This window comes from Pseudophryne corroboree, chromosome 1, assembly GCF_028390025.1.
Source record: "Pseudophryne corroboree isolate aPseCor3 chromosome 1, aPseCor3.hap2, whole genome shotgun sequence".
Classification (NCBI taxonomy): domain Eukaryota; kingdom Metazoa; phylum Chordata; class Amphibia; order Anura; family Myobatrachidae; genus Pseudophryne; species Pseudophryne corroboree.
The window spans coordinates 119,821,369-119,844,860 of NC_086444.1; the positions used below are offsets into that span (position 1 = coordinate 119,821,369).

The 23,492-nt window shown below is 47.1% G+C and overlaps 1 protein-coding gene and 1 pseudogene across 3 annotated transcripts in view; one reads left to right on the plus strand and one right to left on the minus strand.

Annotated features, from left to right (window-relative positions):
* IL6ST (interleukin 6 cytokine family signal transducer) overlaps window positions 1–23,492 on the minus strand; it is a 127,990-nt gene that overhangs the window by 76,079 nt on the left and 28,419 nt on the right. For all 3 annotated transcript variants that reach the window (XM_063962519.1, XM_063962511.1, XM_063962528.1), the window contains exons 2-3: window positions 8,753–8,812; window positions 1,463–1,777 (exon numbers count right to left, since the gene is read on the minus strand). In XM_063962519.1, coding sequence (XP_063818589.1) covers window positions 1,463–1,777; window positions 8,753–8,804 — 367 coding nt within the window. In that variant the 5' untranslated portion in view covers window positions 8,805–8,812. The remainder of the gene's footprint in view (window positions 1–1,462; window positions 1,778–8,752; window positions 8,813–23,492) is intronic.
* On the plus strand, window positions 10,391–10,508 carry LOC134945291 (5S ribosomal RNA; annotated as a pseudogene).

Consider the following 23,492-nt stretch of genomic DNA (forward strand, 5'->3'; position numbering starts at 1 on the left):
ATCATTCTCTTCTTGCTGTGCTCTATGTTTAAGAGGATTTGGTCAATAACTTGCAGCTTTAACAAAGAATTGCCCTATTTTCTATGCTAATCAGACTACAAAGGGCACAAATCCATCGGGACATAGGGGCAGGGGTGTAGCGAGGGTGGTTCCAGTGGAGGGCGAGCTCCGGGTGCTGAAAAAGGTAGAGGGCGCACTGCAGCCCATAATCCCCCGTTTCCACGGCCCACTGTACTGGCAGTCACAGAGCAGCAGGAGGAGAAGCAGAGGGGCTCACAGTGGCTTGGACTAGGAGACTAGGTGGGGAGCAGGTCAGGCCAGAGGTGACAGCAGGAGACACCGACAGCCGGCACATGCTGAGCTCTGCCACCCTCTTTATATGTCTCACTGTCTGCTTGTAGCTGTGCAGCAGGGTTACTTCTGTCCTGCTACACCACTCTCTGCCCCCGCTGCTGCTGCAGCACCTCTCTCTTTCCTGGAAGCTGCATCACATGTCTCTACTTCAGATACTGCAACAGCTCTCTCTGCCCTAGCTGCTGCAGCACCTCTTTCTGTCCCGGCTTCTGCAGGACCTCTTCTCAGCCCTTGCTGCTGTAGCACCTCTCTCTGCCCTGGCTGCTGCACCACTTCACTCTACATTGATGCTGCAGCACCTCCTGCTACCCCAGCTGCTGCTGCAGAACTTCTCTCTGCATTAGAAGCTGCAGCACCTTAGGCTGCTGCAGCGCCTCTCAGGCTGCTGCATCACTTCTCTCTGCCCCTCAGGCTGCTGAAGCACCTCTCTGCCCCACAGGCTGCTGCAGTGCAGCTGTCTCAGCCCCTCAGGCAATTATAGGACATTATTTTCAGTAAACCTTGAAAATATTGTCCCAGAATTAACTGAGAGGCAGAGAGAGTTGTGCGCAGCAGCCTGAGGGATTGTAACATAGTGGGATTATCAGGTCTGGTATGGCAGTTCTAGGGTATTATTCTCATTGAGAGTTTGTGGGGGTTCATCTCTGGGAAGGGGGGGGGGGGGGGTCAGTACAGGGGAGGGGGTGCCAAAACTTACTCTTGCTTCGGGCACTACGGCGCCTAGCTACACCTCTGCATAGGAGTATTATTTAATCTTATATTCTGTGCAAATGGTATGAAGAGCTTGTAGCCCTTAAAAGAGTACCTGACATCTACACACATGGGGGCAGCCATTTTGTGGTCTTAGCTAATATTTACACTACATATTCTCTAGATTCAGTGACATTACCGAGACTTAACATTTGTAAAAATTAAAATAAATTATATTTTAGCAGGCATCTAACAGGTTGGGAATCCATTTTGTCTGCCTTACTGAACATTTCTATATTAAAAAAAATATATAAAATAAAACTTCCCTTAGAAATAGGCCATGTGTTCTATTTAAGTCTGTAAAATATAACACGGACTGAAATAACATAATGCAGAAATAGCTTTTAGCTATACTTACAGCCCAAGGTGATAAAGATTCCGTGAAGAGTGGTTTTAATCTGTCCATGAACATTAATGCTGCATGTGAGGGTAGTGCCCATATCGAGGGTAGGCTCGAACGTCACACTAGAGACAGTCTCATTTATAACTGTATACTGGCTCTCTGGAATTCTATGAGTGTAGACTTCCCAGTACAGTTCATCACTACTGGCCTTGTAGTTGTGCTCCTGAAAACAGGTCTGGTTCAGAATGCAGAAAGCTGTGAAGTTGGTGTGAAGCTTCACGACAGGTAACTGGGGAATGATATGGGCACACAGATTGACTGAAGCTCCACCTAAACCAAGGATTATAAAGAAAATAATTTTAGTGACATAATTCCAGACACACATCAAAATGAACCTATTATTTTCCACTGTAGTTCAGGCTGCACCCAACTCTGTGGAATGCACTCCCACTCACAATAAGACTCTCCTGTAGCCTCCAAACCTTCAAGTGTTCCCTGAAAACTCACCTCTTCAGGCAAGTTTATCAAATTCCAGAACCGCCCACATAACCTTCATAAACTTTCCTATCCAATTACATTCCCACTGTAGAGTGCGTTATGTAAGAAACTAATAATACGTACTTGTAAGCAGAAACATGGTTCCTCCACTTCCTGTCTAACAGTGGGCATCCTTAGGACGGGTGTAGTATGGCTGACCGGCGGTCAGTAGATCGGCGGTCAGTTTACCGCCGCCGGGATCCCGGCAGCACAGTACATAGAACACTGGGGAAGATGTATTAACCTGGTGAAGGCATAAAGAAGTGATAAACCAGTAATATGTGCAAGGTGGTAAACACGCCAGCCAGTCAGATCCTAACTGTTGATTTACACATTGGAGCTGATTGGCTGGTGCCTTTATCACCTTGCACATATCACTGTCTTATCACTTCCTTATGCCTTCTCCAGGTTAATACATCTGCCCCACTGTTTCCTGTAAAAGGTTTCCTTTAAAAGGAATTTCATGTCTAATGAACCCTTGGCACTGTGAGGTTACACTGCAGTCAGAAGAGAGCAGATCGCCCTACCAGTTCTGTCAGTGCTAAATTGTCATTTTTCAATCAGAAAACAATCTATTGACTGTGGTACAAAGGACTCCTGTAAAACATCTCCTCATAATGAGGACACAAGAACTCCTCATAACGAGGACACATAGAATAGATTGCAGGACATGGCATATACGATTATAAATCCATGAACATTAACATAATTGGAATCCATTTGATCTGTGAAGTGATCTGTCACAAGATCCCATATTGTATTTTCTTGCCTTGCTACAGTACATTATGCTTTATGAATGATGCAATAAGCAAAAGAAGAGAAGGGTTTTCTCAGAAGTCGGCAGGGGCTCACTCTATATCTCTCCTCACATCTGCTGCTGTGGTCCATGAATAGAGCTGGCCGGTACAGAGCCCAGTACATACACATTACAGGACTGATGCAGAGATGAATGCAAGTCAAGTCTGCGCATACCTACTGCGTGGTTTCAAGCTGTGCTTGCTCCTGAGCAGGGAATCCGCAACAATGGATGAGGAAGAGTTATACACAAGTCTGTCTCATCTCCATTTGCTGGTGAAGGGGAGTAACTTGGTGGTAACAAGGCATTGGCAGGTCTTCTTAATAATAAGAATTTACTTACCGATAATTCTATTTCTCATAGTCCGTAGTGGATGCTGGGGACTCCGAAAGGACCATGGGGAATAGCGGCTCCGCAGGAGACTGGGCACAAAGTAAAAGCTTTAGGACTATCTGGTGTGCACTGGCTCCTCCCCCTATGACCCTCCTCCAAGCCTCAGTTAGGTACTGTGCCCGGACGAGCGTACACAATAAGGAAGGATTTTCAATCCCGGGTAAGACTCATACCAGCCACACCAATCACACCGTACAACTTGTGATCTGAACCCAGTTAACAGCATGATAACAGAAGGAGCCTCTGAAAAGATGGCTCACAACAACAATAACCCGATTTTTGTAACAATAACTATGTACAAGTAATGCAGACAATCCGCACTTGGGATGGGCGCCCAGCATCCACTACGGACTATGAGAAATAGAATTATCGGTAAGTAAATTCTTATTTTCTCTAACGTCCTAGTGGATGCTGGGGACTCCGAAAGGACCATGGGGATTATACCAAAGCTCCCAAACGGGCGGGAGAGTGCGGATGACTCTGCAGCACCGAATGAGAGAACTCCAGGTCCTCCTCAGCCAGGGTATCAAATTTGTAGAATTTAGCAAACGTGTTTGCCCCTGACCAAGTAGCTGCTCGGCAAAGTTGTAAAGCCGAGACCCCTCGGGAAGCCGCCCAAGATGAGCCCACTTTCCGTGTGGAATGGGCTTTTACAGATTTTGGCTGTGGCAGGCCTGCCACAGAATGTGCAAGCTGAATTGTACTGCAAATCCAACGAGCAATCGTCTGCTTAGAAGCAGGAGCACCCAGCTTGTTGGGTGCATACAGGATAAACAGCGAGTCAGATTTTCTGACTCCAGCCGTCCTGGAAACATATTTTCAGGGCCCTGACTACGTCCAGCAACTTGGAATCCTCCAAGTCCCTAGTAGCCGCAGGCACCACAATAGGTTGGTTTAAGTGAAATGCTGAAAACACCTTAGGGAGAAATTGAGGACGAGTCCTCAATTCCGCCCTGTCCGAATGGAAAATCAGATAAGGGCTTTTACAGGATAAAGCCGCCAATTCTGACACGCGCCTGGCCCAGGCCAGGGCCAACAGCATGACCACTTTCCATGTGAGATATTTTAACTCCACAGATTTAAGTGGTTCAAACCAATGTGACTTTTGGAATCCAAAAAAAAAACTACATTGAGATCCCAAGTGCCACTGGAGGCACAAAAGGAGGCTGTATATGCAGTACCCCTTTTACAAACGTCTGAACTTCAGGGACTGAAGCTAGTTCTTTTTGGAAGAAAATTGACAGGGCCGAAATTTGAACCTTAATGGACCCCAATTTCAGGCCCATAGACACTCCTGTTTGCAGGAAATGTAGGAATCGACCCAGTCGAATTTCCACCGTCGGGCCTTACTGGCCTCGCACCACGCAACATATTTTCGCCAATTGCGGTGATAATGTTTTTGCGGTTACATCCTTCCTGGCTTTGATCAGGATAGGGATGACTTCATCCGGAATGCCCTTTTTCCTTCAGGATCCGGCGTTCAACCGCCATGCCGTCAAACGCAGCCGCGGTTAGTCTTGGAACAGACAGGGTCCTTGCTGGAGCAGGTCCCTTCTTAGAGGTAGAGGCCACGGATCCTCCGTGAGCATCTCTTGAAGTTCCGGTTACCAAGTCCTTCTTGGCCAATCCGGAGCCACGAATATAGTGCTTACTCCTCACCATCTTATCAATCTCAGTACCTTGGGTATGAGAGGCAGAGGAGGAAACACATACCCCGACTGGTACACCCACGGTGTTACCAGAGCGTCTACAGCTATTGCCTGAGGGTCCCTGGACCTGGCGCAATACCTGTCGAGTTTTTCCCAACGGTTTATAATCCTGTGGAAGACTTCTGGGTGAAGTCCCCACTCTCCCCGGGTGGAGGTCGTGCTGAGGAAGTCTGCTTCCCAGTTGTCCACTCCCGGAATGAATACTGCTGACAGTGCTATCCCATGATTTTCCGCCCAGCGAAGAATCCTTGCAGCTTCTGTCATTGCCCTTCTGCTTCTTGTGCCACCCTGTCTGTTTACGTGGGTGACTGCCGTGATGTTGTCCGACTGGATCAACACCGGCTGTCCTTGAAGCAAAGGTCTTGCTAAGCTTAGAGCATTGTAAATGTCCCTTAGCTTCAGGATATTTATGTGAAGTGATGTCTCCAGGCTTGACCATAAGTCCTGGATATTCCTTCCCTGTGTGACTGCTCCCCAGCCTCGCAGGCTGGCATCCGTGGTTACCAGGACCCAGTCCTGAATGCCGAATCTGCGGCCCTCTAGAAGATGAGCACTCTGCAACCACCACAGGAGGGACACCCTTGTCCTTGGTGACAGGGTTATCCGCTGATGCATCTGAAGATGCGACCCGGACCATTTGTCCAGCAGGTCCCACTGGAAAGTTCTTGCGTGGAATCTGCCAAATGGGATTGCTTCGTAGGAAGCCCCCATTTTACCCAGAACCCTTGTGCATTGATGCACTGAGACTTGGCTCGGTTTGAGGAGGTTCCTGACTAGCTCGGATAACTCCCTGGCTTTCTCCTCCGGGAGAAACACCTTTTTCTGGACTGTGTCCAGGATCATCCCTAGGAACAGAAGACACGTCGACGGAACCAGCTGCGATTTTGGAATATTGAGAATCCAATCGTGCTGCCGCAACACTATCTGAGATAGTGCTACACCGACCTCCAACTGTTCCCTGGATCTTACCCTTATCAGGGAATCGTCCAAGTAAGGGATAACTAAAATTCCCTTCCTTCGAAGGAACATCATCATTTCGGCCATTACCTTGGTAAAGACCCGGGGTGCCGTGGACCATCCATACGGCAGCGTCTGAACTGATAGTGACAGTTCTGTACCATAAACCTGAGGTACCCTTGGTGAGAAGGGTAAATTTTGACATGAAGGTAAGCATCCTTGATGTCCCGAGACATCATGTAGTCCCCTTCTTCCAGGTTCGCAATCACTGCTCTGAGTGACTCAATCTTGAATTTGAACCTCTAAGTAAGTAAGTGTTCAAAGATTTTAGAATCGGTCTCACCGAGCCGTCTGGCTTCGGTACCACAATAGTGTGGAATAATACCCCGTTCCCTGTTGCAGGAGGGGTACCTTGATTATCACCTGCTGGGAATACAGCTTGTGAATGGCTTCCAAAACTGCCTCCCTGTCCGAGGGAGACGTCGGTAAAGTCGACTTTTGGAAACGGCGAGGGGGAGACGTCTCGAATTCCAATATGTACCCCTGAGATATTACCTGAAGGATCCAGGGGTCTACTTGCGAGTGAGCCCACTGCGCACTGAAATTCATTGAGAACGGGCCCCCACCGTGCCTGAGCTTGTAAAGCCCTAGCGTCATACTGAGGGCTTGGCAGAGGCTGGAAAGGGTTTCTGTTCCTGGGAACTGGCTGATCTCTGCAGCCTTTTTCCTCTCCCTCTGTCACGAGCAGAAAAGAGGAACCTTTTGTCCGCTTGCCAACAAAGGACTGCGCCTGATAATACGGCGTCTTATTTTGAGAGGCGACCTGGGGTACAAACGTGGATTTCCCAGCTGTTGCCGTGGCCACCAGGTCTAAAAGACCGACCCCAAATGTCCCCTTTCAAAGGCAATACTTCCAAATGACGTTTGGAATCCGCATCACCTGACCATTTTACTGGTAGAATTGGACAACGCACTTATACTTGATGCCAGTCGGCAATTATTCCGCTGTGCATCATGCATATATAGAAATGCATCTTTTAAATGCTCTATAGGCAATAATATACTATCCTTATCTAGGATATCAATATTTCCAGTCAGGGAATCCGACCATGCCAACCCAGCACTGCACCTCCAGGCTGAGGCGATAGCTGGTCGCAGTATAACACCAGTATGTGTGTAAATACCTTTTTTTGGATACCCTCCTGCTTTCTATCAGCAGGATCCTTAAGGGCGGCCATCTCATGAGAGGGTAGAGCCCTTGTTCTTACAAGCGTGTGAGCGCCTTATCCCCCCTAGGGGGTGTTTCCCAATGCATCCTAACCTCTGGCGGGAAAGGGTATGCAGCCAATACTTTTTAAGAAATTATTAATTGTTATCGGGGGGAAACCCACGCATCATCACACATTTTATTTCTCAGATTCAGGAAAACTACAGGTAGTTTTTCCCTCACCGAACATAATACCCCTTTTTTGGTGGTACTCGTATTATCAGAAATGTATAAAACATTTTCCATTGTTTCAATCATGTAACGTGTGGCCCTACTGGAAATCACGGTTGTCTCTTCACCGTCGACACAGGAGTCAGTATCCGTGTCGGCGTCTGTATCTGCCATCTGCCTGACGGCCTATGAGACGTCTGGACAGGCACAAGCTGAGTAGCCGGCTGTCTCATGTCAACCACTGTTTTTTTTTTTTTTATATAGAGCCGACACTGTCACGTAATTTTCAACAGTACATCCACTCAGGTGTCGACCCCCTAGGGGGTGACATCACTGTTACAGACACTCTGCTCCGCCTCCACATCATTTTCCTCCTCATACATGTCGACACACACGTACCGACACCCAGCACACACACAGGGAATGCTCTGATAGAGGACAGGACCCACTTAGCCCTTTAGGGAGACAGAGGGAGAGTTTGCCAGCACACACCAGAGCGCTATATATGTATAGGGACAACCTTACAATAAGTGTCTATCCCTTATAGCTGCTTATATCTGTTATTTTGCCAAATAAGTGCCCCCCTCTCTTTTTTACCCTGTTTCTGTAGTTGCAGGATGCAGGGGAGATTCTGGGAGCCTTCCTACCAGCGGAGCTGTGTGGGAAAAATGGCGCTGTGTGCTGAGGAGATAGGCCCCGCCCCCTTCACGGCGGGCTCTTCTCCCGCTTTTTACTGGAAAACTGGCAGGGGTTAAATACATCCATATAGCCCAGGAGCTATATGTGATGTATTTTTCGCCAACTAAGGTAAATTCATTGCTTCCCAGGACGCCCCCCCCCAGCGTCCTGCACCCTCAGTGACCGGAGTGTGAAGTGTGCTGAGAGCAATGGCGCACAGCTGCAGTGCTGTGCGCTACCTTATGAAGACAGGAAAGTCTTCTGCCGCCGATTTATGGACCTCTTCTTGCTTCAGCATCTGTAAGGGGGCCGGCGGCGCGGCTCCGGGACCCATCCATGGCTGGGCCTGTGATCGTCCCTCTGGAGCTAATGTCCAGTAGCCTAAGAAACCCAATCCACTCTGCACGCAGGTGAGTTCGTTTCTCTCCCCTAAGTCCCTCGATGCAGTGAGCCTGTTGCCAGCAGGTCTCACTGAAAATAAAAAACCTATTTAAACTTTTACTCTAAGCAGCTCAGGAGAGCCACCTAGATTGCACCCTTCTCGTTCGGGCACAAAATCTAACTGAGGCTTGGAGGAGGGTCATAGGGGGAGGAGCCAGTGCACACCAGCTAGTCCTAAAGCTTTTACTTTGTGCCCAGTCTCCTGCGGAGCCGCTATTCCCCATGGTCCTTTCGGAGTCCCCAGCATCCACTAGGACGTTAGAGAAAAATTAAATACATATCAATCTCTCCGTGAAGCATTCTTATTTTACAGAAGTGCCAAAATATAAGATCTACTTTGTGTTATCCCCACATACCTTGTGCAATGAAGACTGTAGAGAAGACACAGAGAAAGTAAAGACGAATCATGTTGGCACCTGAAAGAGAGAAGGCAAAAGGTAATGAAAATCTTACCAATAGAGATAATTAAGAGCGAATATAGAAAATATCTAGAATTTCTAATTAGGGCTTGCTCTCTACAATCAATTGTTTATAAATGATCTTTTTAGTGATCAAGCCTGGACTGCACGGGTGAAACGATTCTTCCCGGAGCGAGTCCTGCAGCACGGGTGTGGTTCATCAAATCGACAGTATCTAGGTCGACAATGTTTAGGTCGACAGTCACTAGGTCGACATGGATGGAAGGTCGACAGGGTTTCTAGGTCGACATGTGCTAGGTCGACAGGTCTAAAGGTCGACATGAGGTTTTTTTTTTGGTGTCGTTTTCGTCGTAGAGTGACCGGGATCCCAAATTAGTGCACCGCTTCGCTCGCCATGCTTCGGGCATGGTGCCTTCGCTCCGCTACCGCTTGGCACACTTTACCGTTCCAATCGTAGTCCACGTGGATCGTTAAGTATGAAAAAATTCAAAAAAAGAATTTTTTTTTAAAAACTCATGTCGACCTTTAGACCTGTCGACCTAGCACATGTCGACCTAGCACATGTCGACCTAGAAACCCTGTCGACCTAGAAACCCTGTCGACCTAGTGACTGTCGACCTATAGTGGTCGACCTAAACATTGTCGACCTAGATACTGTCGATCTTCAGACCGGATCCCCTGCAGCACACAGGCAGTGGCAGTGACAGCGTGGCCTCCAGAACGCATCCTCCTACGATCATCCTGACAACCCAGTCTCACTTGCACAGGAACTGTAACTCCGCTCTAACACGGAGCGGTGGGAGCTGCGTCTGGCCACTACTGTCGTTAGTACTGCACAGACAGATGTTACACCCGCGGCCATGGGAGCTTTACTGCACACCACTAATGTAATTCATGTCATGCACGTGTACACAGACAGCGGCGCTGGGCTATGGTCAATAATGTACAGACTCTGAATTCTTTAGGCCAGTGAAATTTTCAGCTGACTCTACTATATGTCCTCTCACACCGCTTGTATATAGTGACTGTATCCTATATGTGCAACTTATACCCTTTCGCAGGGCAATGTTTCCTTAACTTGTACAGGTTCAGTTAAAAATTCCCTGTGTACTATATGTGTGTTGATACATGCCTTTCCCAACAGGAGACTGATGGGATAATACAATCCTATTAAACTAGACATACACCTGTGAATGTACTGCAGCATATTGGTTTATCACACATCAGTGTATGAGATTTGTGACATGTACTCTCTGTTTTATATTTCTGACACCTCATTGCCACACAATCTGGGAATTATTGTATGATTTTTTACCAGCATAACGGCATCTTTAACCCAGTGTTCCCCACACCACTTTCCTCTGTTAACTCTGGGACTCTCACCGATGATCCAGTGGAACAGTCTACCCTATGGCAGTTTTTTTAACTGGTACTGTAGGTTCATATCCACTGCCTAACATCAACAGCAGATCCCACCTGTATCACCTCCCATCACTGGATTACTCTGACACACAATATTTATTTGCGTGAACTCTCATCAATGATTCTGGAGACAAGGTAACAGGAACTCCAATGACCTACTACCACACCATACTGCATGTGACCAATCTCGTCTGATCTTGGAAGCTATACAGTATAGGGCCAAGCCAGTACCTGGTGGGAGACCACCTGGGAATACCCGGTGCAGTAGGTCAGAGTATTGGGGACACTCTGGTCTCAAATTGGCAGCAGATTCATCTTTATTTTCTCTTATGCCAGCCAACCTATGGCAACCAGTGTCTAACCATATCACCTATACAGTGGGGATTGAAAGTTTGGGCATCCCAGGCAAAAATTAATTTTAATGTGCAAAAAGAAGCCAAGGAAAGATGGAAAAATCTCCAAAAAGGCATCAAATTACAGATTAGACCTTCTTATAACATGTCAAAAAAAGTTTGATTTTATTTCCATCATTTACACTTTCAAAAGAACAGAAAACAAAAAATGGCGTCTGCAAAAGTTTGGGCACCCTGCAGAGTTAATACCTTGTACTGCCCCCTTTGGCAAGTATCACAGCTTGTAAACGCTTTTTGTAGCCAGCCAAGAGTCTTTCAGTTCTTTTTTGAGGTATCTTCGCCCATTCTTCCTTACAAAAGTCTTCCAGTTCTTTGAGATTCCTGGGCTGTCTGTGACACACTGCTCTTTTAAGGTCTATCCATAGATTTTAAATTATGTTGAGGTCAGGAGATTGTGAAGGTCATGGCAAAACCTTCAGTTTACGCCTCTTGATGTAATCCACATTGGATTTTGAGGTGTGTTTAGGATCATTATCCATTTGTAGAAGCCAGCCTCTCTTTAACTTCAGCTTTTTCACAGATGGCATCAAGTTAGCGTCCAAAATTTGCTGGAATCTTATTGAATCCCTTTTTCCTTCTACTCGTGAAATGTTCCCTGTGCCACTGGCTGCAATACAACCCAACCCCAAAGCATGATTGATCCACCCCCATGCTTAACAGTTGGACAGAGTTTCTTTTCATTAAATTCTGTGCCCTTCCTTCTCCAAACGTACTTTTGCTCATTCCGGCCAAAAAGTTCTATTTTAACCTCATCGGTCCACAGAACTTTATTCCAAAATGCATCAGGCTTGTCTATATGTTGATTTGCAAACTTCAAAAGCTGATTTTTGTGGTGAGGACGTAGAAGAGGTTTTCTTCTGATGACTCTTCCATGAAGACCATATTTGTACAAGTATCTCTTTATAGTGGAATAGCATACCACAACTCCAGTGTCTGCCAGGTCTTCCTGGAGGGATCGTGCAGTCAAACTTGGATTTTGACTTGCTTTTCTCACAATCCTGCGAGCTGTTCTGTCTGATATTTTTCTTGGTCTTCCAGATCTTGCTTTAACTTCCACTGTTCCTGATGGCAGCCATTTCTTAATTACATTCCGAACAGAGGATATGGGCATCTGATAACGCTTTGCTATCTTCTTATAGCCTTCTCCTGCTTTGTGAGCGTCAACTATTCTCAGTTTCAGTGTTCTACACAACTGCTTAGAGGAACCCATGGTGCTGATTGTTGGAGCAAGGTCAGAGGAGTCTGGGATTTTAAAACCTTTGAGATTAACATCACCTGGTCTTTCCAGACGATGATTGAGAACAATCCATGACACTGCCAGGTCTCAGCTGTCCAAAGGGGGCAGTACAAGTTATTAACTCTGCAGGGTGCCCAAACTTTTGCAGACGCCATTTTTTGTTTTCTGTTATTTTGATAGTGTAAATGATGGAAATAAAATCAAACTTTTTTTGACATGTTATAAGAATGTCTAATATGTAATTTGGTGCCTTTTGGAGATTATTCCATCTTTCCTTGGCTTCTTTTTGCACATTAAAATGAATTTTTGCCTGGGGTGCCCAAACATTCAAACCCCACTGTACCCACAGAGAATGACATGAGCTATGACTTATTGTGGCCTGATATGTTTTTCTGATGTTTGTGATCTGAATGAGGTTCACACATTTTTTATTTAGTTTGTTCAGAACTATTACCCAGAGGTCGCAATCATATCTCGGATTTGTGACTGAGTGATTTTCTGCTATCATTTTAGAACAAGCACTGCATGCTTTCAAAAGGAATATAAGGTGCGCTTAACAGTCCAATTTAGGACCAGAATTATTGAAGCACGCTGATCTGAGTCCAATTTAGGACCACATTGATAGTACCACCACGACCGCTATCCCTGCCACATGAACACACATATTGATATTTATCAGTTCATTTTTTACTATTTCTAAGGAGACTATATCTTAATTGTTTAATTAAAAGTTACGTCTTAGATTTTCCCACATTATCAACTCATATGTAGTTATTGGATTTATTTTTCTTTCAAGAGTGCGCCAGACAAGAAAGTCCTGTCTCTTCTCTCTGTGTGTATCTTTTTAACCTCACTGCCCACAAAAAGCCAATCGAGGGGTTAGGGTATGCGTGGTATCATTGCCATTTGGTCTGTAACTTCATTCCCCCGCCTTCTATCTGCCCTCAAATCCTCCAATCGCTTGATTTGGGGGGGGGGGGGGGGGGGGGGGGAGGGAAGCTGCGCTATATAGAGAGAACATCAGTATTACATATGACAACAATCCATGCCAAAAACCCGACCACTGGGGCTCTATGTATGGGATACTGTCATTAGATCGACCACACTTAGGTCGACAGTCATTCAGGTTGACCACTATTGTTCAACATGCATTAGGTCGACATGGAAAACGGTCAACATGTGTTTTTCAATTTTTTTTTTACTTTTTCATACTTTACAATCCACGTGGACTATGATTGGGAATAGTAACCTGTGCCGAGGGCAGCGAGGCACCTTGCCCAAAGCATGGCGAGCGAAGTGAGCCATGCGAGGGGACACTGCATTAATTGTGGTTCCCAGTCTCTTTACGAAGAAAACGACAAAAAAAAGTAAAAAACTAATGTCGACCTTGTTCACGTCAACCTAATGACCACGTCGATCTAATGCATGTCGACCAATAGTGGTTGACCTAATGACTGTCGACCTAATGACCTATACCCCTATGTATAAATCTACAGCTTTTGGCTCCATCTAGTGTTTGTAGTAGAAAATTACATGGATTAGGAGACGTGGTAGCATATTGCTTAGTTCCCAATTGTCCCCAATTTCCTGGGACTGTTCCAGGTTTTAAAAGATTTTTCCTTGGAAATTTCTCTTTCCTAAAAGTGAACAAAGTATTCTTACCATTTATTACAGGAATATTTGAAATGTAAAAAATGCAGAGAGGTTGTAGTACTACTATGCCTTGGAGAGAGATAGAGTAGCAGCTAATCAGCTCCTGTCATGTTACAGACTGTATCGTGCTAGTATAACGCTTCCTGCTATGCCTCTTTACTGAGGTGAAGCAGGAAGCTACCCCGACAACATGTATTAACATCTTGTCTGCTGGAGCAGGGGAGTGAAAACTCCCCCCTCCAGCGATCCCTGCTAAAGTGCACAATGCTTCAGCCTAGTGCTAATGTGCTGTGTCTTTCTTCCGGCCAGCTCCTCTGGGCATGCTCAAAATCTCCCTATCATCACGAGATCTCCTGTGCAACCCGAAGCCGGCAGCCTCCGCAACCAGGGACAGCGCTATTCCTGCTGTGGAAATAGGGCAACAACACCTGCAGCTGTCGAAATAGATAGCTGCAGGTGTCCGAACGGTCAGCGTAACCATTCATACATTGCCCTGCATATCTTCTACACAGCAGCGCAGACACAGACAGGGGCGCACAACTCCTTTGTCATGTAGCGCACACCTGCACAGTAAATCATCGGGGGCAAGTGGTATCAGCGCCAATACGTCCCCCTCTCATATCGACCATGTATACATCTACATGACATGATTTGGACTAGTGCCTCTGGCACAATATCATAAGGATAAAAAGATTACATTTGATACGAGGTAGTATGCTTGTTCTTGAAGTCAGGTGGGGTGATAGCGTCCTACACTGTTCACTTGTAGTGAACCTGAGTATATAGCGCAGGCAGTGTCCAAACAATGAGAGCATGGGGGCTCTGGAAAAGTTAAACTAATCCCTGTACATTTATATGCTTTACAGACTAGTAAAAGTATGATTTATTTGTGTGTGTGTTAGGAGCCTTACATGTTAGTTCTCTTTTTATCTTGCACAGTCTATAAAATGACCGTTAGTTAGTTCCTGACTGGTTGCAATGGGTGATCTCCACTAACAGTATAGCCGGTTTTATTATATCTCTCCCATAGTATACCCTTTTTACACCGCAAGCTTTGAACACGGGTTATTGCACATGAGCGCGCATAACCCATGTTGCTGTGTGGTGTAAAAGGGCCCAGTTGGAATAATCTGGGTTGAGTGACCCGGTATTCCAACTCCGGTAGCTTGCAGGGTTGAACACGGGTTCAACCTGGCTCGCTGTGCTGCGTAAACGGGATGCCGTGTCGACGCGAGCTGTTGTGTGGACAGGCGGCACTTGGAGATCATGTGATATGCAATATGCCAGGTTGGAAACAACGGCGGCAAGGGGCCTGATGCATGTTGCAGCCAGGAAGCACCCGTGTCAGGCTCCTGGGTGCATCCCACCTCATTCCGTCTAAAAGGGGTGTTAGAGTGAAGTTTAGAAGAGGAGGTTGGAAAATGTAAGTAAATGAGATTTGATATTGTCACAACTGAAGCAGTAGGGAAGGTTGAATTATTGCATACTTCTATATACCGGCTCACGTCCACTGCAGTGTCAGACTTTTCTCTATTTCATATAGAGCCCCGAGATTCACTGATTTAGCAATCCCTCTCTATGGCTTCACCAATCCTAATGATCCTGCACACCAATCCTGCCAGGTTTTCCATCTCTCTAGCCCCCGATAACACGTGAGTAGTTGATCGCCAATTCAACAAGAGTCACATAATCACTTGTAGTGATGCTAAGGTGCACTTCTTCTTGTGTCCAGCAGGCAGTCAGTCTACAGGTCTTAGTACAAATGTGTCTCCTGCCACAGCCACTGGGATATAACCAAGGCGGTGTGTGTCACTAGATGAGGCTGGAAGTGAGAAGTGCTTTGTCGGTTGAGTGCTGACAACACACAAATGACAGGCTTCTTGGAGACCACTTTATATGCACACACATATAATTATTTGTGCCCTATTACATATTACACAAGAGGACAGCTTTATTGCTGTGCAGGACTCATGACCTCATTAAACAAGGACACAGGAACATTAAGAGGAAAGTTAATTTTTAATTTGACAAAAAAAATAAATAAAAATAAATAAAGAATTGAAATAACCAAACACTAGCATTGTCCACATGACACTGGCTACACCCACACAGCACTAGCATGGTCCACATGACCCTGGCCACACCCACACAGCACTAGCATTGTCCACATGACCAGGGCTGAAACTAGGATTCTTGTTACCCAGGGCAGCAAGGTGCCCCCCCCCCTTCCCCCCAAAGGCCCGTGTACCTTAATCTGGCCCTGATCAGAGATACATGCCTCTGTACATAAATTGCCCAACAACTTTCAGCAGAGAGCTGTACGTCACAGGAGTTGTGCTAGATCAAGGGGTCAAGGCCTTGAGAAGGAAAATTGTCAGTGTTCCAAGCACAGACAAACCTAAAACAAAATCAAACAATGAAGGTTGACAATACAAAGACAACGACATACCAAACATTTGAGTGAATCAAATACAGAAAGCACTGAGTGCATCATAAGGAAGTAGAAATGGAAAGAGATTTTCAGCTGATGTTGCAATACACATTTCCTAGAACAGAGGAAGACGAACTAGCAGTGATCAGCTGTACTGACGGCACATAGCCGAACTATTTAATACTGTAGGAGAAAAAGATGACTGGGTTCGGGATCCCCTGTAGGGGAGATGCAGACAGCCAGAATCAGGGGGTGGGCACAGCAAATCATGTCATCATAGCCCCACCGCTGTGCTACAGATCTCAGCATCCTGCACACGGGAGAGGACCAATCTCTGCATGACTGGCAGAGGATCGTGTCACCACCCCCACTTCTTCCCATTTTACTAGGAAACAGGTGGGATGCGGGAGAGTGAACTGCACTTCCAGAGGTGTCATGGTAGAGCAGACAAGTATTAATCCTTAATCAAGCATAAAAGGGCCTGATTCACATGTCAGTAAAAGCGTTGCATAAACAGACGCATAACCACAGGCAGAGGAGGCCATAGTCAGATGGGGTAACTGCACATGCAATAGGGCTGGAGCAGTTTTTGATGGTGCAGCTGACGGTGGCGTCTAATGACGCACCAGGCTGTATTACTGTGTGTACAGACGCAGGGGAGGCATTTCATATGCCGGCTGTCGGGATCCCGGCGCTCTGCATACCGGCGCCGGGATCCCGACAGCTATTCTCCCTCTTGGGGGATCCACGACACCCCTGGCGGGAGAACAAATAGCGTGTAGCGTGCCACAGTGCCCGCAGCGTGGCAAGTGCAGCTAGCCCGCAAGGGGCTCTTTTGCGCTCACCCCGCTGCCGGTCGGTATCCCGGAACTGGTATGCTGGCCGCCGGGATCCCGAGCGCCGACATAATGTAGTAGAACCCAGACGCAGAGAGTGGCTGTATTTGCATAAAGTCACAGATGATGACCGCCAATAGACAATGCTGCATGTGACTCAGAATCATATCTATAGTTTGTACAAAAAAATAAAATAAAATGCTTTTCCTTTGTATTTGAAGTGTGCACAGCGCTTTGCACTTCTGAGATATTAATGAGAATGAAGCCTATCAAATCAGTAGCACAAAGAAGTGCTTTATATCTCAGCGATGCTGACGAGTTACAGAAAGTGGTTACAATATACAGGGAGAGAAGCACCCCTTAATACCAAAATGTAAAAAGCAAAACAAAAAAACTATTTTCATGTAAACCTTTGCTTTATAAAAGGTATTTTAGCTACACCCTGTAGTGCCACTGTGTATTGTATCCTATAAAACAAACACTACAAATAGCTAAAGAGAAAATACAAGTAGAACTAGATTCAGTTTAGCCTGTCTGTGGGTAAAGCCCGTCTGTATCTGTGCAGTCTTTTGTTCATATAGATTTCCCTTTAGAATTTTGCTGGCACAGACGTGCACATGTGAGCAAACCAAAACTCAAAACAACAAATATATTGTTCAAAGTTTAATACAGTAAGTGCAACAATGTCCCAAATTCAGGAACTGCTGCACGGTTTGTGGTTTCCTCAGGTCTCCCTTCCTTATTGTGCAATGTTGTCCTAGAAAGATGGCTCTATATTCAGTTTTGCTTTTTTAAACGTGCACATGTAATAATCTGGGCACACCTGCAGCACTCACCAATGCCCTACAATCATCCATAAACAGGAGCCCAGCAGCGCCAATCAGTGGTAAAAGTAGGATTTTGGTTACCTACCGGTAAATCCTTTTCTCATAGTCCGTAGAGGATGCTGGGGTCCACATTAGTACCATGGGGTATAGTCTGGTCCACCAGGAGCATTAGGCACTTTAAGAGTTTTAGAGTGTGGGCTGGCTCCTCCCTCTATGCCCCTCCTACTAGACTCAGTCTAGAAACTGTGCCCGAGGAGACGGACATCTTTGAGAGAAGGATTTAACACAGGGAGTGGCGAGATTCATACCAGCTCACACATACAAGGCACATCAAGCTAACCTAGCTTGGAAACGCAGCAACCGCCGAGGCGTGCAGTCCACCGTCATGAGGAGGACTTTGGTATACCTGAAGCAGGTTTCTGTTCCTGTGAACCTGCAGCAGCAGGTTTCTTGAACTTGGGCCAACCTCCCCAAAAGAAGGTGTTGGACGGCTTCGCCTTTCTGGGCTTGTTAGACCGAAAGGACTGTGACGTAACTGAAGAAAAGGGTTTCTTCGAAGCAGGTGTAGCTGAGGGAAGAAAGGGTGACTTACCAGCCGTAGCCGTGGAGATCCACGCATCTAACACTTCCACAAAGAGAGCCTGACCTGTGTAAGGTAGGGTCTCCACACTTCTCCTGGATTCCGCGTCAGCAGACCACTGGCGCAACCACAGCCCTCGACGAGCTGATACTGACATGGAGGTAATCCCCGCAGCCATGGAATCCAGGTCCTTCATGGATTCTACCAGAAATCCTGCCGAATCCGGAATGTCACATTTTTCCATAGTATCCAAGTCCTCAAGTAACGTGCCTGACCACTTTACTATAGCTTTGGCAATCCAATCACTGGCAATAGTGGGACATAGTACTGCCCCGGAAGCCGTGTACATGGATTTGAGCGTATTATCAATTTTACGATCAGCTGGCTCTTTTAAGGCGGTAAATCCTGGGACATGTAAAACCACCTTTTTTGAGAGTCTGGATACGGACACGTCAACAATAGGCGGGTTTTCCCATTTTTTCCTATCCTCTGTCGGGAAAGGAAACGCTACTAGAACCCTTTTAGGTATCTGGAATTTTTTATCTGTGTTTTCCCAAGCCTTTTCTAATATAGCATTTAATTCTTTGGACGCAGGGAAGGTTAGCGAGGCTTTCTTATTTTCAGTGAAGTAAGCCTCCTCAACCTGCTCGGGTGTTGTATCCGCAATATTCAACACATCCCTAATAGCCTCTATCATCAACTGCACCCCTTTTGCAAGCGATGCTGCCCCCTGCAACACATCCCCGTCACCGTCTGTAGTATCGGAGTCTGTATCATCCTGCATGATCTGAGCAAGAGCACGTTTATGTGAATATACAGCGGGGAGCCCTGATGTACCAGAACTGGGCCATACTGCCATAGAGTTCTGTAAAGCCTGAGTTGTAGATTCATTTTGTTCAACCCTATTTGAAATCTGAGAAATCATAGATTTGATAGAGGATAACCACTCAGGCTCCCTTGCTGGAATCTGTGCTAAACCAGTGCAATCCTGATTACATGCAATGGGATCATCCTGACAGGACATATCCTCTGCAGCATATGACACAGAGTCCCTGGACATTGCTTAATGGAGACCACAAACACTCCACACACACACAGGGGAGGGCAAACAGAGCTTCACCCCCAAGAATGGCAAGAGAGACACAGAGATTGAAGCCAACCCACACACAGCGCTATTGATATAAAGGGAGACTCCTTATCAGCGCTGACTGTGTACCTTAATAGGTTACACAGTCGTTTTGCAGCCTCACCCCCCCCCCTTCTACAACCCCCTGGTACCGTGATAGATAGCTGGAGTTGCTGTGGAGGGACTTGCTCTTCACTGAGAGCACTGTGCAGGCAGGAAAATGGCGCTGAACGCTGCTGGGTCCGCTCTGAGGAGAAGCTCCGCCCCCAAAATGGTGCAGTCTTCCCGCTCTTCATAGGATAATACTGGCCTGAGGATTGATGCTGGCTGAGATCCAGGGACCAAGACAGGCTGTGTGACCAGTGTAGGGTGTAGGCGCTGGCTCAGGGCGCCCCTCACAGCACCACACTATGTACCGCAGAGCCTCCTGGAGCGCAGTTAACACTGTACTCCTACCCTGATGCCGCCAACTTCACACCGGCCCCACGCTTGTTAGGGGGGTCGGTGACTCACTCGCCACAATCTTCAGCTCTGTAAGGGGGTGGCGGCATGCTGCTGGGGTGAGCGATCCCCTGCGGCGAGGAACGATCTGTCCCCTCTGGAGCTCAGTGTCCAGTCAGCAGAGACAGTGGCTCAGACCCCGCAGGGCGGACACTGCTCCCCCCCTCAGTCCCTCGCTGCAGGGAGGCTTTTGCCAGCAGCCTCCCTGTAAAATAATAAACTCTAAAAATAAACTTTACCAAGAAAACTCTGGAGAGCTCCCCTAGCTGTGACCGGCTCCTCCGGGCACATTTTCTAAACCGAGTCTGGTGGGAGGGGCATAGAGGGAGGAGCCAGCCCACACTCAAACTCTTAAAAGTGCCAATGGCTCCTGGTGGACCAGTCTCCCCATGGTACTAATGTGGACCCCAGCATCCTATAGGGCAGGCTTTTTCAACCAGTGTGCTACGACCAGCTGCAAGGTGTGCCGCGGAGCCAGAGCAGCTTCCTGCACCTTCAGAGTGAACTGTTGGCCTGGGCTCTTCTTAGAGGATCAGTCGTGCTCCGGCCATGACCTATCCGTTGAAAACGATGTGATATCATAGGTCACAGCCGCCACGTCTCACCACCCAGCCAGCCCACCCACCTGCATACACATCTTCCAGTTCCCGCCTGTATACACAGCTTTCCTTCCCACCTACAGCCACACCTGCCCAACCGCCCGCTGCTCAGTATTCGCAGAACTCCACTATGAACAACCCCCACCACTGAGTGACAGGGAGGAGGACAGCTGATGATAATATTTGTTATTTTATTTCTCATGTGGGGAACAATAGGATTTCAATAGGATTTATGTGGGGAGAATAAGAATTTATGGATTTATGGGGGGGAACAATGTGAATAATTCATAAGGGGAGCAATAGGATGTGTGTGGGGAGCATTGTGATTGGCCTACCCAGAAAAAACAATGTATGTGTGGATTGTTTTTAAGTGGAGAGGTTGCCCATATGACAAATTCGAAACGGGGTCTATTCCCAATCATACTATGCCCAGATTTATCAAGCCTTGGAGAGTGATAATGTACCAACCAACCAGCTCCTAATGGTGCCCATACACTTGTGCGATGCCCTGCAACGCGAAATCACGGGGCATCGCACAGGCAGTTCAGGTGCGATGAAATCGAACCTGAACTGCCAAAGTGATTACCATGCGATAGATCGCATAGTAATCACGTGATCGGCACGTCACCGCCGAGTGGGACGCTCCTGGCGGGTGCCCATCGCACATCGCAGTGCAATCTATCTCTTGTGGTTTTAAAACCACATGCGATCGCACTGCGATGCGAGAGATATTAAGTGCAGCACATACTATCTTGAGACACGACATTCGAACGGCGTGCCCGCGCATCGCTTCTCAAGGTACCTAAAATGTGCATACAATCCTTCCATTTCTCTCACAGATGAGGTCGAAATCGAAGGTTAGCACCGATTATCTCACAAGTGTATGGGCACCATCACTGCCGTGTTACATCTGTATGTTTTATAAATGACAGCAGCTGGTTGGCTGGGACTTTGTGTTTCTTCATTATACTGTACAATGCACACCAATCACAGACTAACTAGGGAGGCCAATCCCGGGGCATTTTTTCCGGTATTGCAGTAGGGATCAGTGTAGGGAGCAGGGAAAGAATATGTGGAGGGCAGCAAGGCAGGGTGGATATAGGGAGCAAGGAAGGGTGGGTGTAGGGAGCATGTAAGGAACAGGAAGGGAGGGTGGGTGTAGGGAGCAGCGGGAGAGTGGGTGTAGGGAGCAGCGGGAGGGTGGGTGTGTAGTGAGCATGTAAGGTACAGGAAGGGAAGGTGCTGGTGGGTGTAGCGAGCAGAGGGAGGATGTCAGGAGCAGAGAGTGTGGGTGTAGGTAGCGAAGATAGGGCGGGCCGCGGGCACCAGCCATGGACACACACACACTGACCGCGCTGGCAGCATTTCAAACGTAGCGCTGGCCGCCAGCCAGTCAGAACTGGCAGTCCAGCAGCCAATCAGGGACCGCGGCTGCTGCCGCTTCCCTGATTGGCTGACGACCGGTGCTACATTTGAAATGCCGCCAGCGCGGTCAGTATGTGTGTGTCCATAGCTGATGTAACTACATTGCTGACAGCCGGGCAGCGCTGAGCTATAGTGCTCAGCGCTGTCCGGCAAAACTGCGCATGCGAACTCTAATCCCGTGAATCCCGGTATTGGAGGCTCCAATCCCGGGATTCAAATCCCGGCATTTTTGGGCCCAAATCCCAGGATCCCGCCGATCCCGATCCCGGGATTGGCCTCCCTGACTGTAACTACATGTATTAGTGTGTGCAACGTGCCTCTAAAGCTCATTTATTCAACTTGTAGAAATATATACAGGATTTTAAATTAGGGGCGATACAATCCCTCTCCATCTCTGCAGGATGTTAGTATACAGTTTTTCAGAGCATTGAGACACAAAGATATAGTGCATAATGCCAAAGAACGAAAGTGGGACTTAAGTTACAGACCTCATACCACTGACTCACAACTATCACTTATGCAATGGTATAAACTATAAAATAGATTACAAAATGCAAACCGCAGGACTACTTCCTCCCACAGCCTTTCCAGCACTGATTTTTTGGGTTATTTGACACTATACTTGCTTAGCTGTAGTAGTGACCAACTGTTGTGTTATTTGTACCACTGTAGCTCTAACGTGGGGGAGTAAGCTGGACACACACCTATACATTTCACAGATCTTAAGACTCCCACCCTTTTGGTGAGATATAAGTGTGTGTGTGTAAGTGTGTGTGTGTGTGTGTAAGTGTGTGTGTGTGTGTGTGTGTGTGTGTGTGTGTGTGTGTGTGTGTGTGTGTGTGTGCGCGCCTACAGTCATGTTTTATCGTATGAAGATCAGCCGCTTCTGATGATCTGGTTTATGGAAACGCACTGGCATTAAACATCACGCTTTTCTTAGTGGAGCTTCCCCCTTCGCGGTGTAAGCCCTGGGTACACACAGCATGACAAACATGATCACATTTCACATGCGGAGACTTAATGCCAGTGGGTAACCCTCCCTATTTACCCTCTTAAAATTGGTGTTGCCGATTGTGGTTTAGAGTCTTTTAGATAATGGTTTATTCTAGTGATGAGCGGGTTCGGTTTCTCGGAAACCGAACCCCCCCGAACTTCACGCTTTTTACACGGGTCCGAGGCAGACTCGGATCTTCCCGCCTTGCTCGGTTAACCCGAGCGCGCCCGAACGTCATCATCCCGCTGTCGGATTCTCGCGAGACTCGGATTCTATATAAGGAGCCGCGCGTCGCCGCCATTTTCACACGTGCATTGAGATTGATAGGGAGAGGACGTGGCTGGCGTCCTCTCCGTTTAGATAGAGAGTGAGACACTTGATTTACTGGAGCATTAGGAGTACTCAGAGAGTGCAGAGTTTTGCTGATAGTTATACTAGTGACCACCAGTTTTATTTATTATTTAATATAATCCGTTCTCTGCCTGAAAAAAACCGATACACAGTCACATACCATATCTGTGCTCAGCCTCAGTGTGCTGCATGATAATATCATCTATGTATATCTGACTGTGCTGAGTAGTGCTCACTGCTCACACAGCTTAATTGTGGGGGAGACTGGGGAGCAGTTATAGC